Source organism: Gadus macrocephalus, chromosome 15 (assembly GCF_031168955.1).
Source record: "Gadus macrocephalus chromosome 15, ASM3116895v1".
Classification (NCBI taxonomy): domain Eukaryota; kingdom Metazoa; phylum Chordata; class Actinopteri; order Gadiformes; family Gadidae; genus Gadus; species Gadus macrocephalus.
This window is the reverse complement of record NC_082396.1, coordinates 17,274,301-17,292,146: the sequence shown is the minus strand read 5'-3', so window position 1 is coordinate 17,292,146 and position 17,846 is coordinate 17,274,301. Positions and strand designations below refer to the sequence as shown.

The 17,846-nt window shown below is 45.3% G+C and overlaps 1 protein-coding gene across 3 annotated transcripts in view; it reads left to right on the top strand.

Moving 5' to 3' along the window:
• The first annotated feature begins 2,152 nt into the window (after positions 1-2,152).
• LOC132473713 (protein kinase C epsilon type-like) overlaps positions 2,153-17,846 on the top strand; it is a 78,428-nt gene continuing 62,734 nt past the window's right edge. The window contains exons 1-2 of one of the 3 annotated variants that reach the window (XM_060073943.1): positions 2,153-2,524; positions 2,847-3,478. In XM_060073943.1, the coding sequence (XP_059929926.1) occupies positions 3,131-3,478 (348 nt within the window). In that variant the 5' untranslated portion in view covers positions 2,153-2,524; positions 2,847-3,130. Of the gene's footprint in view, positions 3,479-17,846 lie in introns of all 3 variants that reach the window. The other 2 variants (XM_060073945.1, XM_060073944.1) reach the window with 2 other exon arrangements.

The window sequence follows — 17,846 nt, the reverse complement described above, 5'->3', positions numbered from 1 at the left end:
CTCAAGGACCGCCCGTGTCATTCATGTAATTGTTTTATTTAAATTTGTTTGTTATTATTTATATGTTTTAATTGTCAGTTTTCTTTTTCTGGTCTTCAATTTTTTTTATCCTATTATTTTTGTTAAATTCCTAAATCTATGTATCCTTTATATTTCCCTTGTACTTTGTATTCCAATGTATTCACTTGACATCATCATTGCAAATGAGAGCTTTGCCCTCAATACATTTTCGAGTTTAAATAAATAAATCAACTTACTGTAGTCTGATGTACTGATATACAAATAAACTGGGGTGTATGCTGGTATACTGGTCCCATCCACTGGAAGACTGTAACAAAGCAGGGCCAGGACAATATCCTGGGTAAATCCCCCTTCCTGTGGGGTTCAGTCAATGTGCATGAACAGAGCTGAGAACACAATCAGAAAAGAGCAAAAAGAGATCGGAGATGTTCTGACCAAGTGAGGCAAAAATGATTTGATGGTGGTGTGCTATAACAGTCAAGCTCACCCCCCAAACATTGAGTGTGAGCCTATTTATTTATTTGTATGTGTGCATGTATGTATGTATGTATGTATGTATGTATGTATGTATGTATGTATGTATGTATGTATGTATGTATGTATGTATGCATGCATGTATGTATGTATGTATGTATGTATGTATGTATGTATGTATGTATGTTCGTGTGGGCGTGAGTGCGTGTGGGAGAGAGAAACTGTGATGGCTGTGTGCTGCCCTGGGGTTCAAATCAGAAGAACAATAAAGAGACATGTTCCTGGACTCCCGAAAAACTGTACCATCAATATATTGGTGTAATAATTGTTGAGTTGTTTTGATGGATGGAACTATTTCCATGTTTTTTATTATTATAATATGTGTGGTGTATTATTATTATTATTATTAATAATAATGATAGTAGTAGTATTAATAGTAATTAGTAATTAGTAATTAGTATAATAGTGTAGCACTCTTGTTGTTACCATTAACAAATATTACCAGACGGGGGCAGCAAAAGGCAAGGACCACTCACAGTATTTTGTGTGGGCTGACCGTTGTTAATGACTGAGGATACATTGATTTAAGTTTGAATGCAGTGCTCTTGTCAGGGTGTGGGTGTCTCCCTGTGTTTCCCTCCTGTGTTGATTACTGTTCCCTCCCCTAATGTGTCTCAGCTGTTCCTCGTTGTGTTTGTTATTTAAGCCCTCGTCTTTCCTTTGTTCCTGGTGCTGTCATTGTGGTTTATCGTGGTTTGCTGTGGTTAGTCTTGCGTGTTCCGTGTTCCTTGTTCCCTGTGGTCTCCCGAGTTCCCTGTAGTCTCCTGAGTTCCGAGTTTCCTGTGCCTTAGCCTTTAGGTTTGAATAAAGTGCCGTTTCCGTTCAATACCGTCTGCGTTTGGGTCCTACTTGCCTGCTCGCACCACCACCTACCTTAACAGCTCTTCCCATTTACAAAGAGTGCAAAGAGTTGTGTAGTATGTTTTCAATGCCTTAATATAATATATAGATCGACCAAAATTGTTCATGAACCAGCGAAAAAAAATGCATTTTAATTCATTGAGTAATTACTCTCAATATAATAATGTTAATAAATATGTACAATGGGCCCGGATGCACGCAAATACAGCCTGTTATGTGCGTGCCGGAGCCCGGGACAAGCGGCTGACTGTCGACGCAGAATTAATAGCAGAGCGTTTATTGGCATTCCGCGCATACCACACATATCTCCTCCATGCATTCCGCTCCGTCCCCGTTAGAACCCCATTATTTGATCAAGTTGGACATTTGACTCGTAGTTGAGTGAAATCGAATTAAGTTTGTGTGTCGCATTTTTCTCTAGCAACCCGGGTGTACGCATAAGAAATATTAAATATATAAAGTAGCTAGCCGCAATAGATAACGACGCGGGGATCTCTAATAATGGCTCATCTGTAATGCATTAAAGGGCTGCATCCAAGATAACAGTCCCGTGACCAGGTGTGTGTGGACAAACTCCGCCTGACCCCCCCCCCCCCCCCCCTGCCCTACACACACACACACACACACACACACACACACACACACACACACACACACACACACACACACACACACACACACACACACACACACACACACACACACACACACACACATCCCGTCTGTCACAAGCCTGTTCCAGCCCTGCCAGCCTCACAGCCAAACTGACGTGTTTTGCGCATTTCCTGCACCGTCGTCCAGAGAGAGAGAGAGAGAGGGAGCTCTGTAGGGGGAGGCAGAGCAAAGAGGAGGTAGATCCACAGCACACACAGGAAGTCAAAGCTCCAGCCGCAACAGGGGACACACAGAGACACCGAGGAGAGACGATAGATTCAAATATAAGAAGCCAGTAAGCCATCGCAGCAGCGGGGTGTTGCTGCTGTTGGATCCCGGGTCCCGTTCGTGCAGCTCGGCGAGACATTCCAGATGTCCCATGGCTGAGGAGGCGGCCGGAGCCTCCCACACAGCCTGCGACCAGACATAACGGACTGGCTTTGATTTCTCGGAGGTAAAAGCCCCCTAAAGCAATCGTAGCCTGGTCCTATTGTCCGTCATATAAAGGATTTAGTGTATGAAGCTGTTGGTATTTGGACCCAATGGACGTGTCTGCTTCCTGCGATTCGTTTTCTCCAAGTCCTCCAGAGGCGGTGGGCTGCACGTCGCTGCGTCTCCACTGTTGTTGTGGATGGGCGGACGCGAGCTTGATCGGGCTGTATGGAATATGAATAAAGCCCCACGTCGCATATCTTGTCAGTGCACACGTTGAAGGACATCAGAGCAAATCGCCTAACTTATTGTGTTTGTTTACTTTATGCCGTTCTCTTATCCAGCTGTGGTGTCGGATTGAGTGAGCCAGAGGATCTCACGCTCTGCTGTCCATTCAGCTGGAAGGAATATACAGTGAGCCTGCAGAGGACCAGCGGTCGGAACAGTCGTGCTATTCATACCTTGGCCTAGGAGAGCAGAGGACACGATCCGCTCCAAGCGCACCAGTTGCATCACACATCCATATTCTCCTCCTCCTCCTTCTACTCCTTGCCGGTGGATTGAAACAGCGGATTTTTTTTATATTGTAAACTAAACAACCGTGTTGTGTTGTTTCATCTGAACTACCATGGTGGTTTTTAATGGGTTACTGAAGATCAAGATCCGGGAGGCGTTGGACCTCAAACCGACAGCCTGGTCCCTGCGACATGCCGTTGGTCCAAAGACGCAGACGTTCATGTTGGACACCTATATCGCTCTGAACGTGGACGACTCCAGAGTGGGCCAGACGTCCACCAAGCAGAAGACCAACAGCCCGGCGTGGAACGACGAGTTCAAGACCGAGGTCTGCGAGGGGAGGAAAATAGAGCTGTCGGTTTTCCACGACGCGCCCATTGGTTATGACGACTTCGTGGCCAATTGTACAATACAGTTTGAAGACATCCTGCACAATGGGAGCAAACACTTCGAAGACTGGGTAAGCAAGAAGGTGTCCACATTTGACAGGCATTGGCAGATACCCCATAGGCCTACATAACTGTGGCAGGCCTCCGCATAGTTAAGCTATTACATTTATATTATTATATTATATTCCATCATAGTCTTTTTTATTATAACCTATAACATTTATGTGAAAAGGAATTCCCAAATGATGATGAGGGATTACAGCCTCGTAATCCGTCATTCAGTAGTTTTTTTCTGCATGTGCCCAAACTCGCACCTGTAAATAAGTGTGAGCACACACAAACACACACACACGCTCAGCACGCACACACACACACACACACACACACACACACACACACACACACACACACACACACACACACACACACACACACACACACACACACACACACATACACACAGTGTGTAGATATCACTGCCTTTGGTGTGTGAGTATTGTGCTCTTGTGGGATAAACCAGATTTGCAAACAGGAGGAGAGTGGTGAGGTGGGGCTCACAGAATGTTTATATAGGCGCACACACACATACACCTGGACAGTATAGAAGCAGCTTCTGTCCAGTGTGTTTGAGTGTATTATTAATGGGGCCATTAGGAGGAAAAGGGTAGGTAAATAGAATGAGAGAGAGAGAGAGAGAGAGAGAGAGAGAGAGAGAGAGAGAGAGAGAGAGAGAGAGAGAGAGAGAGAGAGAGAGAGAGAGAGAGAGAGAGAGAGAGAGAGAGAGAGAGAGAGAGAGAGAGAGAGCGCGAGCTCACCACACACACTGTCATAAGAGCTCACCACTGGCTGAAGGGTGTAACAGTCTTATTAGGGAGACATTGTGTGATTGTGTATTGTGTTTATTGTAGGCAGTTTGAAAAATGTGTTATTTTCCAACTAAATTAAATAAAATGCCAACACGATCAAGCCAGCCAGGACATTGTTTAGTATGTTCAGTTCAGAGTATACTTGGATGGATGAATGCAAGCAGTTTAACTATTTGTGCTGTATACTATAAAAGCATTACCATTTACCCTACATATCATAGTGATATATAATGATTATGAGGTACTCAGGGCATCATCAAGATGGCATGAACAGAATATGCATTATATCTAAGTTTGCAGTCTGGGAAAAGCCTGCAACTCTCAAGCTAGACCCCTGGCTGTCGGCTGGGTAGCTTTGGTGGTAGCTGGTAGCATAGGATGGGGGCTTGCTAGTGTATACATACCAAATTATTATTATGCTCCCTCACCTAGCCTCCGCCCATTGCCAAGAAGGATAAATTGAACAGATTTGTTTTGAACCTGTTATTTCTCATACAGTCAGTATCAGGTGAAGATGATGCACCAATAGACCCTTTTCACAGAGAGGTCATCGCAGCGCGTACACAGGTCATAATATTCACTATGGGTCGGCTACTTCTGTACCAGGGTACAAAGGAAGTAAACGATGCTACGGTACCTTTCAGTACCCTTCCACCACGAGCCTGGTGGTGCCGCTGAGTTGAATCAGATATACATTTGATATGGAGTTGCTAAGTTATTGGCTAAAGGTTCCGACCCTCCCCTCGGTTCAGCCCTGTACTAATGGCCATGAGTGGTGGGGCCCAAACTGAGTCACAACTACGTTACTGTGATTCTGCTGAAAGTTATTATAATTATAATAATCATAATCCTTAATTTAGAATCATATGATTATTATTTATGCATTAATAATAACAATAATCTTTAATATTATATAAAACAGTAATGGCAAACTGCTGCCTCTGTGATCAGTCCTAGACCAAGACGAAGACTTTGCCCTGATGGCAGTCACAATGTGACGATTGTGTGGATTGAATTACTCCTTTTTGATTCAATCCCGGGATGCAGTATCTTGCTTCCTGATCCTTAAGCTGAGTGTCAGATTCAAGGCAGACTATGACATCATCGTCTCTTTAACCCTGTTTCCAGCCTCTTGTTCATTTGGCCCGTCTTGTGCCCATTCATAACTGTTCAGCCTTCCTTTTAGCTCCTTTCTTCCTTCCATCTCTTAATTTTTCATGATTTTTTTATCACCCTGTAAGTCAGCACAATAAGGCTATTAGTAAGTCTGCATTGTTTCTATTAAGAAGGAATAACTTTACATTTTACAATAAGGTTACATTAATTAATGCTTAATTAATACTTAGTTAATGAAATAAGCATTAACCAACAGTTATTCTACAGTTAAGCATAGTGCATGTGCACCACATTTGGTGTAATTTGAACTTGGGGTGTCTGAAACAAAGATTTTCAAAGTTTTCCAAACATTAACGTGTTTTTCGCACACGTTTTTCAATGCCACAAACGGATACGGACAACGGACATCGTCGTTTTCTCAAGATCACTCAGGGGCGAGGACATAACTGTTTCCAAAATATTGAGAGTGAATAAGAGTGATGGTCAAGAGCAAATGCCGTTTAGCTGCATTATCTGTTCTAACAAGGTTCTCTAGACTTGACTCGCTGCACAGTTTGTATACATGACATAACGGTCATGTGTCGCTTTGGCAATCAATGCAGGATGGCAGGATACTTATCAGTTAGGCCCGTAGCTAACAGCAAGCGGTATCCCTCAGTGGATGCAAGGTCAAAGTAATGGGTAGTTGGTTTATTTAAGGATGCAGTTTGTCATGTTGTCATTAATGCTTGGAAAACTGCAATATGAATTAAATACATTTTTGAAACATGAATGAGGAGTAAGACAGTTCATAATTTGAGGATTTTGTGAACCGGTTTGTGTAAACTTTGTTTTGATTGGCTATCGTGTGACTGGCTAGGCAGGTATGGCTCTGGTCGTGGGAATGCTTTGATAGGCCCTGTTCAGACCTGCTGTGGAGCATAAGCATAAACATAGGCTACTGTACACAGATGAATACACACACAGACAAACACACACACCAACCCAGACAGACAGACAGACACTTAAGGCTTTTTGCCACAGATAGCACCTACCAGAGGAAATGCATTTTATATTTTGACTCTGCAGGCCTTCTTAACTATAGTGTTACATCGTGTCAAAATGGTTCTGCTTGGAAATCATCAACGATTCTCACACGCTGGCTTGGTACAAACCTAGACCACGGACATTTCCTCATTGAGTTGTCAAGAATTCACACACTCCCCTGAACATTACCGCAGTATACTTAGTGGAGCCAGTAGCCTTGTTAGAACTTGTCATCAAACAAAATGTAATAGGTGGGAGGAGGGAAGAGTATAGAACCACACAATGTTCCAGAAAATAATGTTTCTGACTCAATACAAGACAGGCAGTGGGCGGGCAAGGAGGGATGATGACAGAGACAAGAAAGAGTGTTGAAACAAGCCGGCTTCATTTGAATGGCTGGCTAAGTCGGGGAACAAGTGTGCTGGTATGTGTATGTCTGTGTGTGTGTGTTCCCCTTCTACCCATGGGTCAGTAGCACCAGCTTAATAGGAATATATCCATTATCTGGCATAGAAACATACAATTATGATTATGAACATTCATAACATAATAAGTAATTATGAATTGAAGAAAAAAAGGAAAAAGATGTGCGTCTTTCTTTACCCAACTTACAATCAAAAAGTCAATGGTATTTACATTAACAGTATGTATTTGCTTTTAGCAATACAAATTAGAAGCAGTATTAGTAATGTTCCATGATCCTAAAATGTTATCTCTACAGATGGTGTAATAGATAAATATATTTGTCTTTTTTTTCCACTCATGACAGGACAGAGAAGTAGAGTTTAGATTTTCTGCCCGCACCCGAGCCCGAACCGAACCGACCCGACCCGCAGGCCGGGTCGGTCCAATATTTCCCGCCACTATCCTCGGGTCGGATCGGACCGGGCGTGATCAAGCTTTTTAAAAAAAAAATATATATTTTTTTTTTAATCACTATTAGCTTAATTGGTACGGGCAAAATTGTCTATTAATCAGACGAAATATTCTATATAGGTAGATAATATTCTTAATGTATACAAAGTTGCAGAAGTCAGACTACGAAATTGCAAAAGGCAACGTGTCATGCGCAGTTTTCCTCCACTGGCAAGCGTAACACCGAGCCTTGTAAGTCTCTTCATTTGGATGTACGCTACGATCCAATTACGAATAAACACACATTTAGGCTACACGTGTTGTCCTTGTTGCATTGTTCATCTGGATAATTGTTAACCAATTTCTGTGATTCACTTCAAGCAACTCAAAATTGTTGTTGACAGCGTCAGCTATAACCGCCCACATATTAAGAAATGGTCGGGTTTAAATCGGTCGCGGGCTCATCATTACAGTTAATGTACCGGGCCGGGCCGGGTCGGGCTCGAATGAGCACGGGCTCGGATAGGGTCGGGTTTGATTTTTCGGCCCGATCTAAGCTCTACAGAGAAGGTCGAAGCACCAGTCAGTTTTATTATGACGTAGAACAGTGTTATGTATTACTTGTGTTAAAACATTGATTATAACCCTACACGTACACACGCAAACAGAGTTTGAATGAGGTAACACCTTTGGCATCATCAGTGATCCCCTGATGTCCAGAGATGGTAGATGTAGATTATCCATCATTGCGCCCTTGCTCTGTGGGCTGCGTAGCCTGGCTGGGCCCGCCTTAGTACTTCCGCTCAATTTTAATTTCCCTTCAGTACTACGTATGGGTCTGCGGTATGTTAGTGGGTTTTCTCATGGACATATTATAAAATGGACAACGGATTCCAAAATGGCGCCCATTCATTCCTATGTAAACTGCTAAATGGCGCAGGGCAACATCAAGGAGAGATATGCTTCCACATCATGGGTCCCTAGCCACGCCCTACTTCATGACGTACCGGATGCTGAAATATTCTTGTTTTTTAGCATTGTTAGCATTGTAGCATCAAAAGCGAGAGGTCTGAGCGATCGCAGTCGCATTGTTTACCGACCATGGAAGTACAGGTTACTAATCCCCTGATGAATCTCTAATGTTTAATAATTATTATTTTAGATTAGTTTGGCCCTTTTTTGACTATAAGAAAAGCACCTTGTATGCGTGCCTACCTTTTTGAATGTTAAAACAGAAATCACCCCACGTGGTATCATGGACCTATTATGTGTGGGTGCAATAAATAACACAGATATGATGGTGCCAGCCCCATCATTTTGATTGTTTTGTGCCAACTTGTGTTCTGTCATGCAAGCTCCAAGTGTCACACTGCTTAAGAAAAAGATTCCTTCCAACTAACTATTTACGAAAAATGCAGTCAATAACTTATGTACAAATAAATGGTTACATTTCAACCAGCAACGAAGTTGGAGTGGCCTACACTAGGGTTGCCGCGGTGTGGACATTTTCACACCGAGTAATACGCTCGTGTCAACACCGGTATTACCGGTATAAACGCTATTAACTTTGAAACTATAAGTCAACCGCCATCTTCAAGAAGGTGTCCACAACCACCGTGTCAACTCTCCTCTCACACTCGGTGACAGCGGCTGGCAGCGCGCTAATACTCGGCGTCTTATAACGTTCTATATATAATAGTTTAATATAATTGTATATATCATAATATCACGGCCAAAAGCTCTGTGAGCCTCCGGATGGCCGTAGCGCGGGGAGCTCACGTAGGGATTGCGCTTTGCGGGGTTTGTTTACCGGCGTTGCTATGATTACCGGTCTTGTAAGGAAGAACGTCAATTCTCGGCGCTACAATTCTCCCGCACAGAGCAGAACTGTGGCCTATTCTACACATTTTAATTTTCTTAATGAATTATATTATTCATTTTTACTGAATTTGTTTTTTATTACTGAAAAAAAAAAAAAAAAGTCGGTGTTGCCGGTGTGCAACACCGAGTAATCGGTGTTGGCCTCAACACCGGTAACACCGGTAATACCGTATACCGCGGCAACCCTAGCCTACACACATTGTAATACACCAACATTGTTAACTGTCATACATAGCTAAACAAACAAATTAAAAATGTAATACCAACGCTACTGATGTGTTAATTAGACTATTAACAATAATATAAAATTATACCGTAATGCACCTGTTCTTTGTCTGTGGATCTTTTGAATAAATGGATCAATATGGTGAATCACAATGATCGCAAGCAGAGGACCGTCCGTGAGAGTTATGAGCAGCAGCTGAACCAAAATCGGACACGTTAAAGGAGCACCGAACAAGGCCCTCTCGCCAGGTCGAAACAACATTTGTTTCACTACTGTTGTGTGTGCAAACACTACGCGAAACACGGGAGCCTCATAAGTTCAACTGTTTACTGAAACTTATCCCAACGGACACACTCACCGGAAACACGTCATCCGTTACATTAACATACAGGCATGCTATCAAAATACGGGCATGCCGTAAACACTGTCATGGATACATAACATTTTCCCCCCTCTCCAGGGGAGATCCAACCCACATCCCTGAGTGAGATATAACACGAATATTATAGTATGTAATAACAATAATAGGGTAATTATAGTAGATAATCAGAATACATTGTTAATGACTTCAGTCCGGCCTGAACATATTATGACAAGGCTATTTAAAAGGTAAAGTGCTTTAGAACACCAGACTAAAGTAACTTGAACAGTCTTGATGAGGTTAAAACCTGCAAGATACAATGCAATTCATTCAATACATTCAAAGATAGTAATTCAATAAATTCAATACATTTAAACATAGTAATTCAATAAATTCAATACATTCAAACATAGTAATTCCTGAGGTAGCCCGGTTTGGCACGGGCACGGACTGGTCGTGCTGCAGGATTGACTGGGCCTCCAGAGTCCGGATCAGGATCTCGGCTGGCCTCCAGGTCTGCCGCGGTAGGTGTGGCCACTTTGCGGAGGCGGCGTGCATGCCACCGCGTTCCATCTGAGAGACGAAAGGTGGCAGGCCCCAGTTGCTCAGTCACCTGGAAAGGCGCTGACCAGAATGACAAAAGCTTATGGCCCCTTGTGGGCTTCCTGACCCTGACCCAGTCCAGAATGGTGAAAGCTGGGTGTTTGGCCCTGTGGGACCGGTCAAAGCGCTGTTTAGTTGCCTGCTGTCGTGCTGAGACTCGGTCACGTAGCTGATCAGTTGTTTCCCGCTGGGCTCCCTGTGATGTCAGGTGAGCAGGAACACGAAGGCGATCCAGGGGTAGTGATAGCTCCCGCCCCAACATCAGAAGTGCTGGTGAGCTGTCTGTTGTAGTGTGTTTAGCAGCTCGGTAGTGCAGTAGGGTCCGCAGGAGTGCTGCTGAGAATTGAAACCCCTCTGCTAGGTGAGCTCTGATACCATTTTTCAGCGTCTGGTTCATGCGCTCCACACCCCCATTCGCCTGAGGGTTATAGAAGGCTGTGCGTATGTGTCTGATCCCCCGCTCACTCAGAAAAGTCGTGAACTCTGCCGAGATGAATTGCGGCCCATTGTCTGTGGTGATTGTTGTGGGCATGCCCCAACGAGCAAAAAGCACCTCCAGAAAGTCAATGACTGCCTGTGTGGTGACTGACCCTGTAGAGACTGCCTCAGGCCACTTAGAGTACAGGTCATAGGCCACGATGAGGAACCGTTGGTGATGTGGGACGCCACGGAGCTCACCACAAATGTCCATTTGGATGTGCTCCCAAGGCCCAGCTGGCCACTGCAGTGGCTGAAGGGGAGGAGCTGGTGGGGGGCCGGTCTTTCCACTCACCAGGCAGGCTGTGCAGTCTCTCACCATAGCCTCCACATCGCCATCGATTCCTGGCCACCAGACCACTTCCCTGCAGCGCTGTTTCACTTTGACAATGCCCAGGTGGCCTTCATGGGCCATGGACAAGACACGTGGCTGTAAAGCGGAGGGTATGACTGTGCGATGGCCCCTTGCAACGCAGTGGTCGTTCCAGCAAAAGAGTTCATCTTTAAACCGGCGGAAAGGAGCTAGACTGTCTGGTAGGCCAGAGGCTGGAGGCCACCCGGAGTGGATGAAAGTGCGGAGCTGTGAGAGCACTGGGTCCTGTTCAGAGGCCTGTTGGAGATCTTGAAGTGACACTATTGCCTCGAGAGGGGAGTGGAGGAGCTGAAAGAGGTCCAGGTCGCTGTTGTCTGGAGTCGGCTCCACAGCTGGAGGTGGGGTGGAGCGTGACAGTAAGTCCGCCACCACATTCTCTCTTCCCGATGTGAACTGCAGTGTGAAATTGTACTGGTGAAGTCTCTCATACCAGCGGTGGATGCGCAGAGGCCTGTGCCCAGAACCAGATGTGGCCAGCAGGGCTGTAAGCGCTTGGTGGTCCGTACGTAATGTGAATGACCGGCCATACACGTACATATGCCACCGCTCACAGGCCCAGACACAGGCTAGGGCCTCTCTCTCCCCCACGGAGTACTGCTCTGCTGAATTAAGAGCTCGGGAGGCAAAAGCAATCGGCCGCTCTGTGCCGTTGTGAAGCTGAGACAGCACAGCCCCCACTGCGTAGTTGGAGGCATCACAGGTGACCAGCGTCGGGCTGGGTGGGTCGAAGTGGGCGAGTACTGGTGGTGCGATGAGCTGGGCCTTCAGCTGCATGACCGCATCTTCGCAGGCAGGGGTCCATGCCCAATGGGCGTCTTTTTTAAGGAGCAGTCATAGAGGGGCAGTGGTGGAAGAATACTGAGGAAGAAAACGCAAGTAATAGGCGGTCATGCCCAGGAAGGAGGCAATTTGGGCAGGGCTGGAGGGCATGGGCAGCCGTTGAATGGCCTCCACGTTAGAGTGCAGTGGGCTGAGGCCTTCTGGGGTCAGGCGAAACCCCACAAACTCCACCTCGGACGCAGAGAAAATACACTTCTCCCCATTCAGTGTGAGGGCATGGAAACCAGCGTGTTGAGTACCTGTGTGAGTCGTTGGTCGTGGATGGCAGCCGTTGATCCGTGTACTACTATGTCGTCCAGGAATATCACCACCCCTGGGATGCCAGCGAAGATGGTGGACATTATTTTCTGGAAGCAGCTAGGGGCGGAGCAAAGACCAAACGGCACCCTGGTGTAGCGGAAAACGCCGGCGTGTGTGACGAAAGCGGTGAGGTTACGGCTGTCTGGGTGCAGGGGTACCTGCAGGTAGCCTTGGCGGAGGTCAAGCTTTGAAAAAATCTTGGAGCCGTAAAAAAGAGAGGTCAGTTCCTCTGCTGTGGGCAGCGGGTATTTGTCGGGCACCACGGCCTTGTTAACCGCCCTCAGGTCCACACACACCCGCAAACCACCTGACTTCTTCTTCGCGATGACCAGGTTAGAGATCCAGGGCGAGGCGTTGACTGACTCAATGATGCCTAAGTCCAACAGCTTTGTCAGCTCTGCTGAGACGTCATCGCGTAGTGCCAGGGGAATGCGGCGGAGAGGCTGTATGACAGGGTGTATGTCTTTGCGAAGCAGAGGTTGATGGGTGAAAGCTGAGATGCAGCCTAGGTCAGAAAAGAGTGCTGGTCATCGCTGTTCCCATGGTGAGCTGACCTGGTGAATTGTTGCTCCACCGCTGTCCATGAACGTGAAGCCCAAGCTGGTGATGAGATCCAGCCCCATGAGGTTAGCTCCATGGCGTGCCACTTGAAAAGTGAAGGTAGCCAAGGATGTGTTGCCATGGCGCACCGGACAGCTGAGGGAGGCCACTAAGTCCATCTTAGAATTGCCATATCCGTGGAGAACAGCCGAAGGCGTCTGCAGCGTGATGTGGAGCAGGAAGCGCTTGACTGTGGGCCAGTTGAGGAGGGATAAAGCCGCTCCAGTATCCAGCAGTAAAGGAACACAGACCCCATCTAGTTCCACTGTGCACGTCTTGAAGGACACACGTGCAGAGCTGACAGAGTGTATGGGTGTTGGGGCTGATGAGCTAGCCACAGCCTGTCGTGGGCCTGTCCGTGGGCCGAGCACGGACGGCGCAGAGCGACAGACTTTGGCGAAGTGGTTGTCTCTCCCGCAGGACTGGCAGACTTTTCCCCTGGCCGGGCATGTTGGGGCTCTGCTCATGTGGGAAGAGGATCCACAGTTGCCACAACTGCGACGTGGCTGGCTACGTGTGTGGGATGTGTAGTTAATTCCTGTCTGTGTCTGACGATGCAGGGCTAGGTGAGCGCTCAGAATCTTCGACATGTTGCGTCAATGCAGGCTGAGAGAAAGCGCGGGAAGCTAGTTGTGATGTCAGCTCAGTAGCTTTTTCTATTTGCAAGGCTATTTCCAGTGCTTTTTTAAGAGTCAAATCATCTGGTGACATAATTAACTTTTCCCGAATTTTGGGGTGGGCTGCGTGTTCTGCAAGCTGGTCCCTTATCATCTCCTGCTCCATTTCACCGAATTTACAGAAAACAATGGACAGTTACATGCAACAACACAGAGAACACAGTTCGCACTTTGACAGACACTCGACTTCTCTTTGGGACCAACGTGAACCAACAGTTGAACCGCTTGACGCCATGTTTACCGTTCAATGGGAAAGAAGGCTCGTCGCCATTATTATGTCCATGGTCGTCGCATGGACTATACGTCATCCAGCTCAGGTTGCGTAGCCGTGCGTGTGCGCGTGTCGGCTCATCAGCATCTGTACCACGGCGGCCCGTACCGCAGCAGCACACCTCTCCCAAGTGGCCAAGTTGGCCTGGCCTGGCCAGACTGGCCACACTCACACTGGCAGATTTGAGTATGGTTAGGTGTGAAAACGGCCACGGCCAGATGGCCTAGTGTGAGTGCACCCTAAGAGAGCAAAATAATCACTGTGTATACAAGCAAGCCACCATCCTATGCTACCTTGTCTGTGTTTGTGTGTGTGTGTGTGTGTGTGTGTGTGTGTGTGTGTGTGTGTGTGTGTGTGTGTGTGTGTGTGTGTGTGTGTGTGTGTGTGTGTGTGTGTGTGTGTGTGTGTGTGTGTGTGTGTGTTTCACCTACATAAAGACATGATTAGGAGCAGCTCAGGCTCAGAGCAAACAAACCTCAGACACACAAATATCTATTAGGCGTATCAAAGCTCATGTGCTGATGGAAGCTAGTAGGATATCTAAACAACCCTATGGCTTCTTACCGTGACACAGCCTGACCCTAGTAGTTTGAACCGTGACTTCACCCCTTTTACCCATTTCACCAAACATTTGGATGATTCACTGGTAAGGAAATGGCAATTCATTGAATTTGCTACTGTCCATTTCTTTCGTCTGCTTTGTATTTTGAGGTTGTTTTTTATTGGCTTAGCAAATCGGCAAATCGGTCAATTTAACCAACTAAGAATGGACCAAAAAACTGGAGCACGTGTCATGACAGCTCTAGCTTGGCACCGTGCAAAACTTCCTCTTCCAAACTCGGCAATATGACTCGGCAATGTTTTGCTAACTTTGACTTATCTGTTGTTCCCTCTTTATCATCCAATTTCTTCAATATTTTATACAAACATATTGTTGTAAGAGGAAAGAGAGATGTTGCCACAGGTGCCATTTTGAAAACAAGGTTGTGGTTTTTTTTCGGCTGTTTGGAAACAATTTCACTCCAAGTGCTGTCTACAACGGGCTGGTTTGGCTTTGTGGTGCAGAATCTGGGTCACAGTGGAAAGAGTCACCTCTACTCACTTCATTAGGCATCATTTTATCACTGTCACTTTGTCACTGGGTCGTAAAGTCTTGGGGTTTGTTACAATTTTCCACCCATGAATAAAATGTATGTAACTGTTTGGGCGTCACAAGTCAAACACTGAAGCATCGAGCCGTTAGATGCAGTCATAGATGCAGGAAGGCTTTTAAGCTTTGGTTTTAAGGCTGACACCTAAACAACTATATTTTTCTGTTTGTCCGTCTGTGTCCATTTATATTTTCATCTTTGAAAAAGATTTGGCTAGACAATTCATGGCAAGGCAAATTTTTCATTATTTTTATTAGCGTGGCAATTACCAAAAACTGCAATAGCCTTGCTTCTTGTGTCCTACCAGATGGTTATTGGCTGTGTATTCAAACATTTCTACCCATAACTAGGCTGTAAGTGAGTGGCATGCTGTGTTGCAACAGTGGAACGAGTGTGGTGGGCCTTGTGGATTTAGAGATGATTCCACTTCGATCTGACAGAAAATAGGCCTCTTACTAAAGAAAGACAAATTATCTGTCGAGAAACAGCTCTAAAGAGATCTCCCATGCTGACAGTCAAAGAAAATCAGCATGAAAGTCATTCTTCTTAATGATAATCCAAAATGTGACTTCTATTGCTTTTAAAAAACAAGCACCTTGCACACATTGGTAGGCCTACTGATTGCGGTGATCCTCAGTAGGGATTGGTCAGAATATTCGATTATTCGTTCCTGATCGGTGAAAGTCGATTTTTAACATTTGGACCGTTAACATTTTTTCCCATTCAAATAAACAAGAATTAACAGACAGAACTAATGTTGGACAGGTGTCCAAGAGCATTATCCCGCTTATACCACGGTCACTTGCCATAGAAAATAAATGAAGCCCATTCATTTATAGGGGGATTATTTGTTTAGCAACACGACCGGTTGCCGTGGTTATCTCCGTGCGGTTAATTTGCAGTTATCTCCGTGCGGTTAATTTGCAGTTGCGGTTTTAATTAGCGATGTTGTCGTCTTACTGGTAGGCATTAAACTGTAATCAGAAAACTCGGTTATATGCTATAGACCCTATAGTATCTGTGGTATAAAGGCTGGGATGAATTTCAAATGATAAATACGTACTCTTTATGTTGAAAGCATAGACCGTCGCGATTCAGCCTTTATACCACAGATACTGTAGGGACTATAGCATATAACGGTGTTTTCGGATTACCGTTTAATGCATTTTTCACAATTTACCAGCCTTCGTCTTGAGGGCTGAACAGAAGATTGGGCTGGAGCTACTTAGCAGGTAGTGGTTGTTTTGCGTTTAAGATACCAAGTGATTTCTTGCCGATGATCCATGGCTGCCTTTTTGAATGTCGGCACACATCGAATAATCGATTATTCGTTCATACCACCCAGCCGATTATTTGACCATGAAAAATTTGAGTTATTCACATCCCTAATCCTCAATGGATTGCATTCCACTCTGTATGTTGTCCTTTTCTTTCATATAATCCACACTGTCGTGGTGAGCTGCACCTCTAGTGTGGAGAGAGACAGGGCTGGTTCCTTTGTGGGCCGTGGTTCAGCGGCCACCTCTCCATGGACCAAAGAAAGCTGGAGAAAGGCTGAATGTGTCTCAGAATAGAGGGTGAGGAGGGGGAGAGGGGGGGCAGGGGGGGGTATTTGAGTCACACGGTAGGCCACAACTTCCTGTTTTTTCTCCAAAAAAAGAATGGATGACAGATAGGAGAAGGATGGATTGTTCCCTCAGGTAACTCCCCCAGTACCTCCCTCCCTCCCTCTCCGCTACAATCAGCCCATCTCTCCTCCCCCACCCTCCCTGCCCCTATCTTTTTCCTACTCACATATTATCCTCTGGTGTCTTCCACCTCCAGCGCCTCTGGTACAGTGCATTTTTTAAATGTACAGTGACTTTTCCCTTTGTTTTAGACTGTTATAGGACGTTTGTATACAGGTTCTATGTCTGCTTAACTAGAAAAATCTAACTCCCGAGCCAGGAGGAGTCAGCTAGTTTGCACTCAAACTTTACTTCCGTAACACTGGTTATTGTGTGCAGTTGGCTAGGCTTCAGTGCAGAGGTTCTCAGGGGTGTGAATTCGGCGACAACCGCGCAAAGTGTTCACCCAATCGCAACAGATCGGGTACCTCAGTCTGCTGTGACTGAGTAACCCAGCCACAGTAGAGGGGGGGCCTTGAAGCGACATGATACAAAACAGAACGATTTTGAAAGACGCTGAAATTGTTTTTGCAGAAATGTGTGAGAATAAGAAGGGGTATTTTAACATACAGGCATGTAACCCTATTGTAATGGTACCCCCATTTGCAATTATTAACCCTAAAAAATTATTATATGGGATCTTTAAAGTAGGCCTGCACGATTCGGGGAAAAATATGAATCACGATTTTTTAGCTTTAAATTGATATCATGATTATCTGCCCAGATTTTTTTCTTACGAAATGTAATTTTTATTGCACACATGAACCATGACCAAAAAAAAATTGCAGTACCGGCATAGTTTGTTGGCACCTCTACCACATTGCGTTTCATATGGCCCTTTATAACTTGAAGATGAAAGTGCCGTATCAAAAACGGATTGATTTATTTTGAACATATATCAGCACATTGTCTTTAATTGTTGGCGTTTATATAACTACTGAACCAACTCCACACACCTGTAAATGAAGGCTTAAAAAGTAAGAAATTTAATGCTTAAATCAACACAGGGGCGAATCGAGATTGTGATTTTATAACGATTTTATAACGATTTATCATGCAGGCCTACTTTAAAGGTCTCATGGCATGCTACTTTATGTATGCTTTAAGATATTAGTGGGCCCCTTACACAGTATTTGAAGACGTTCCCGA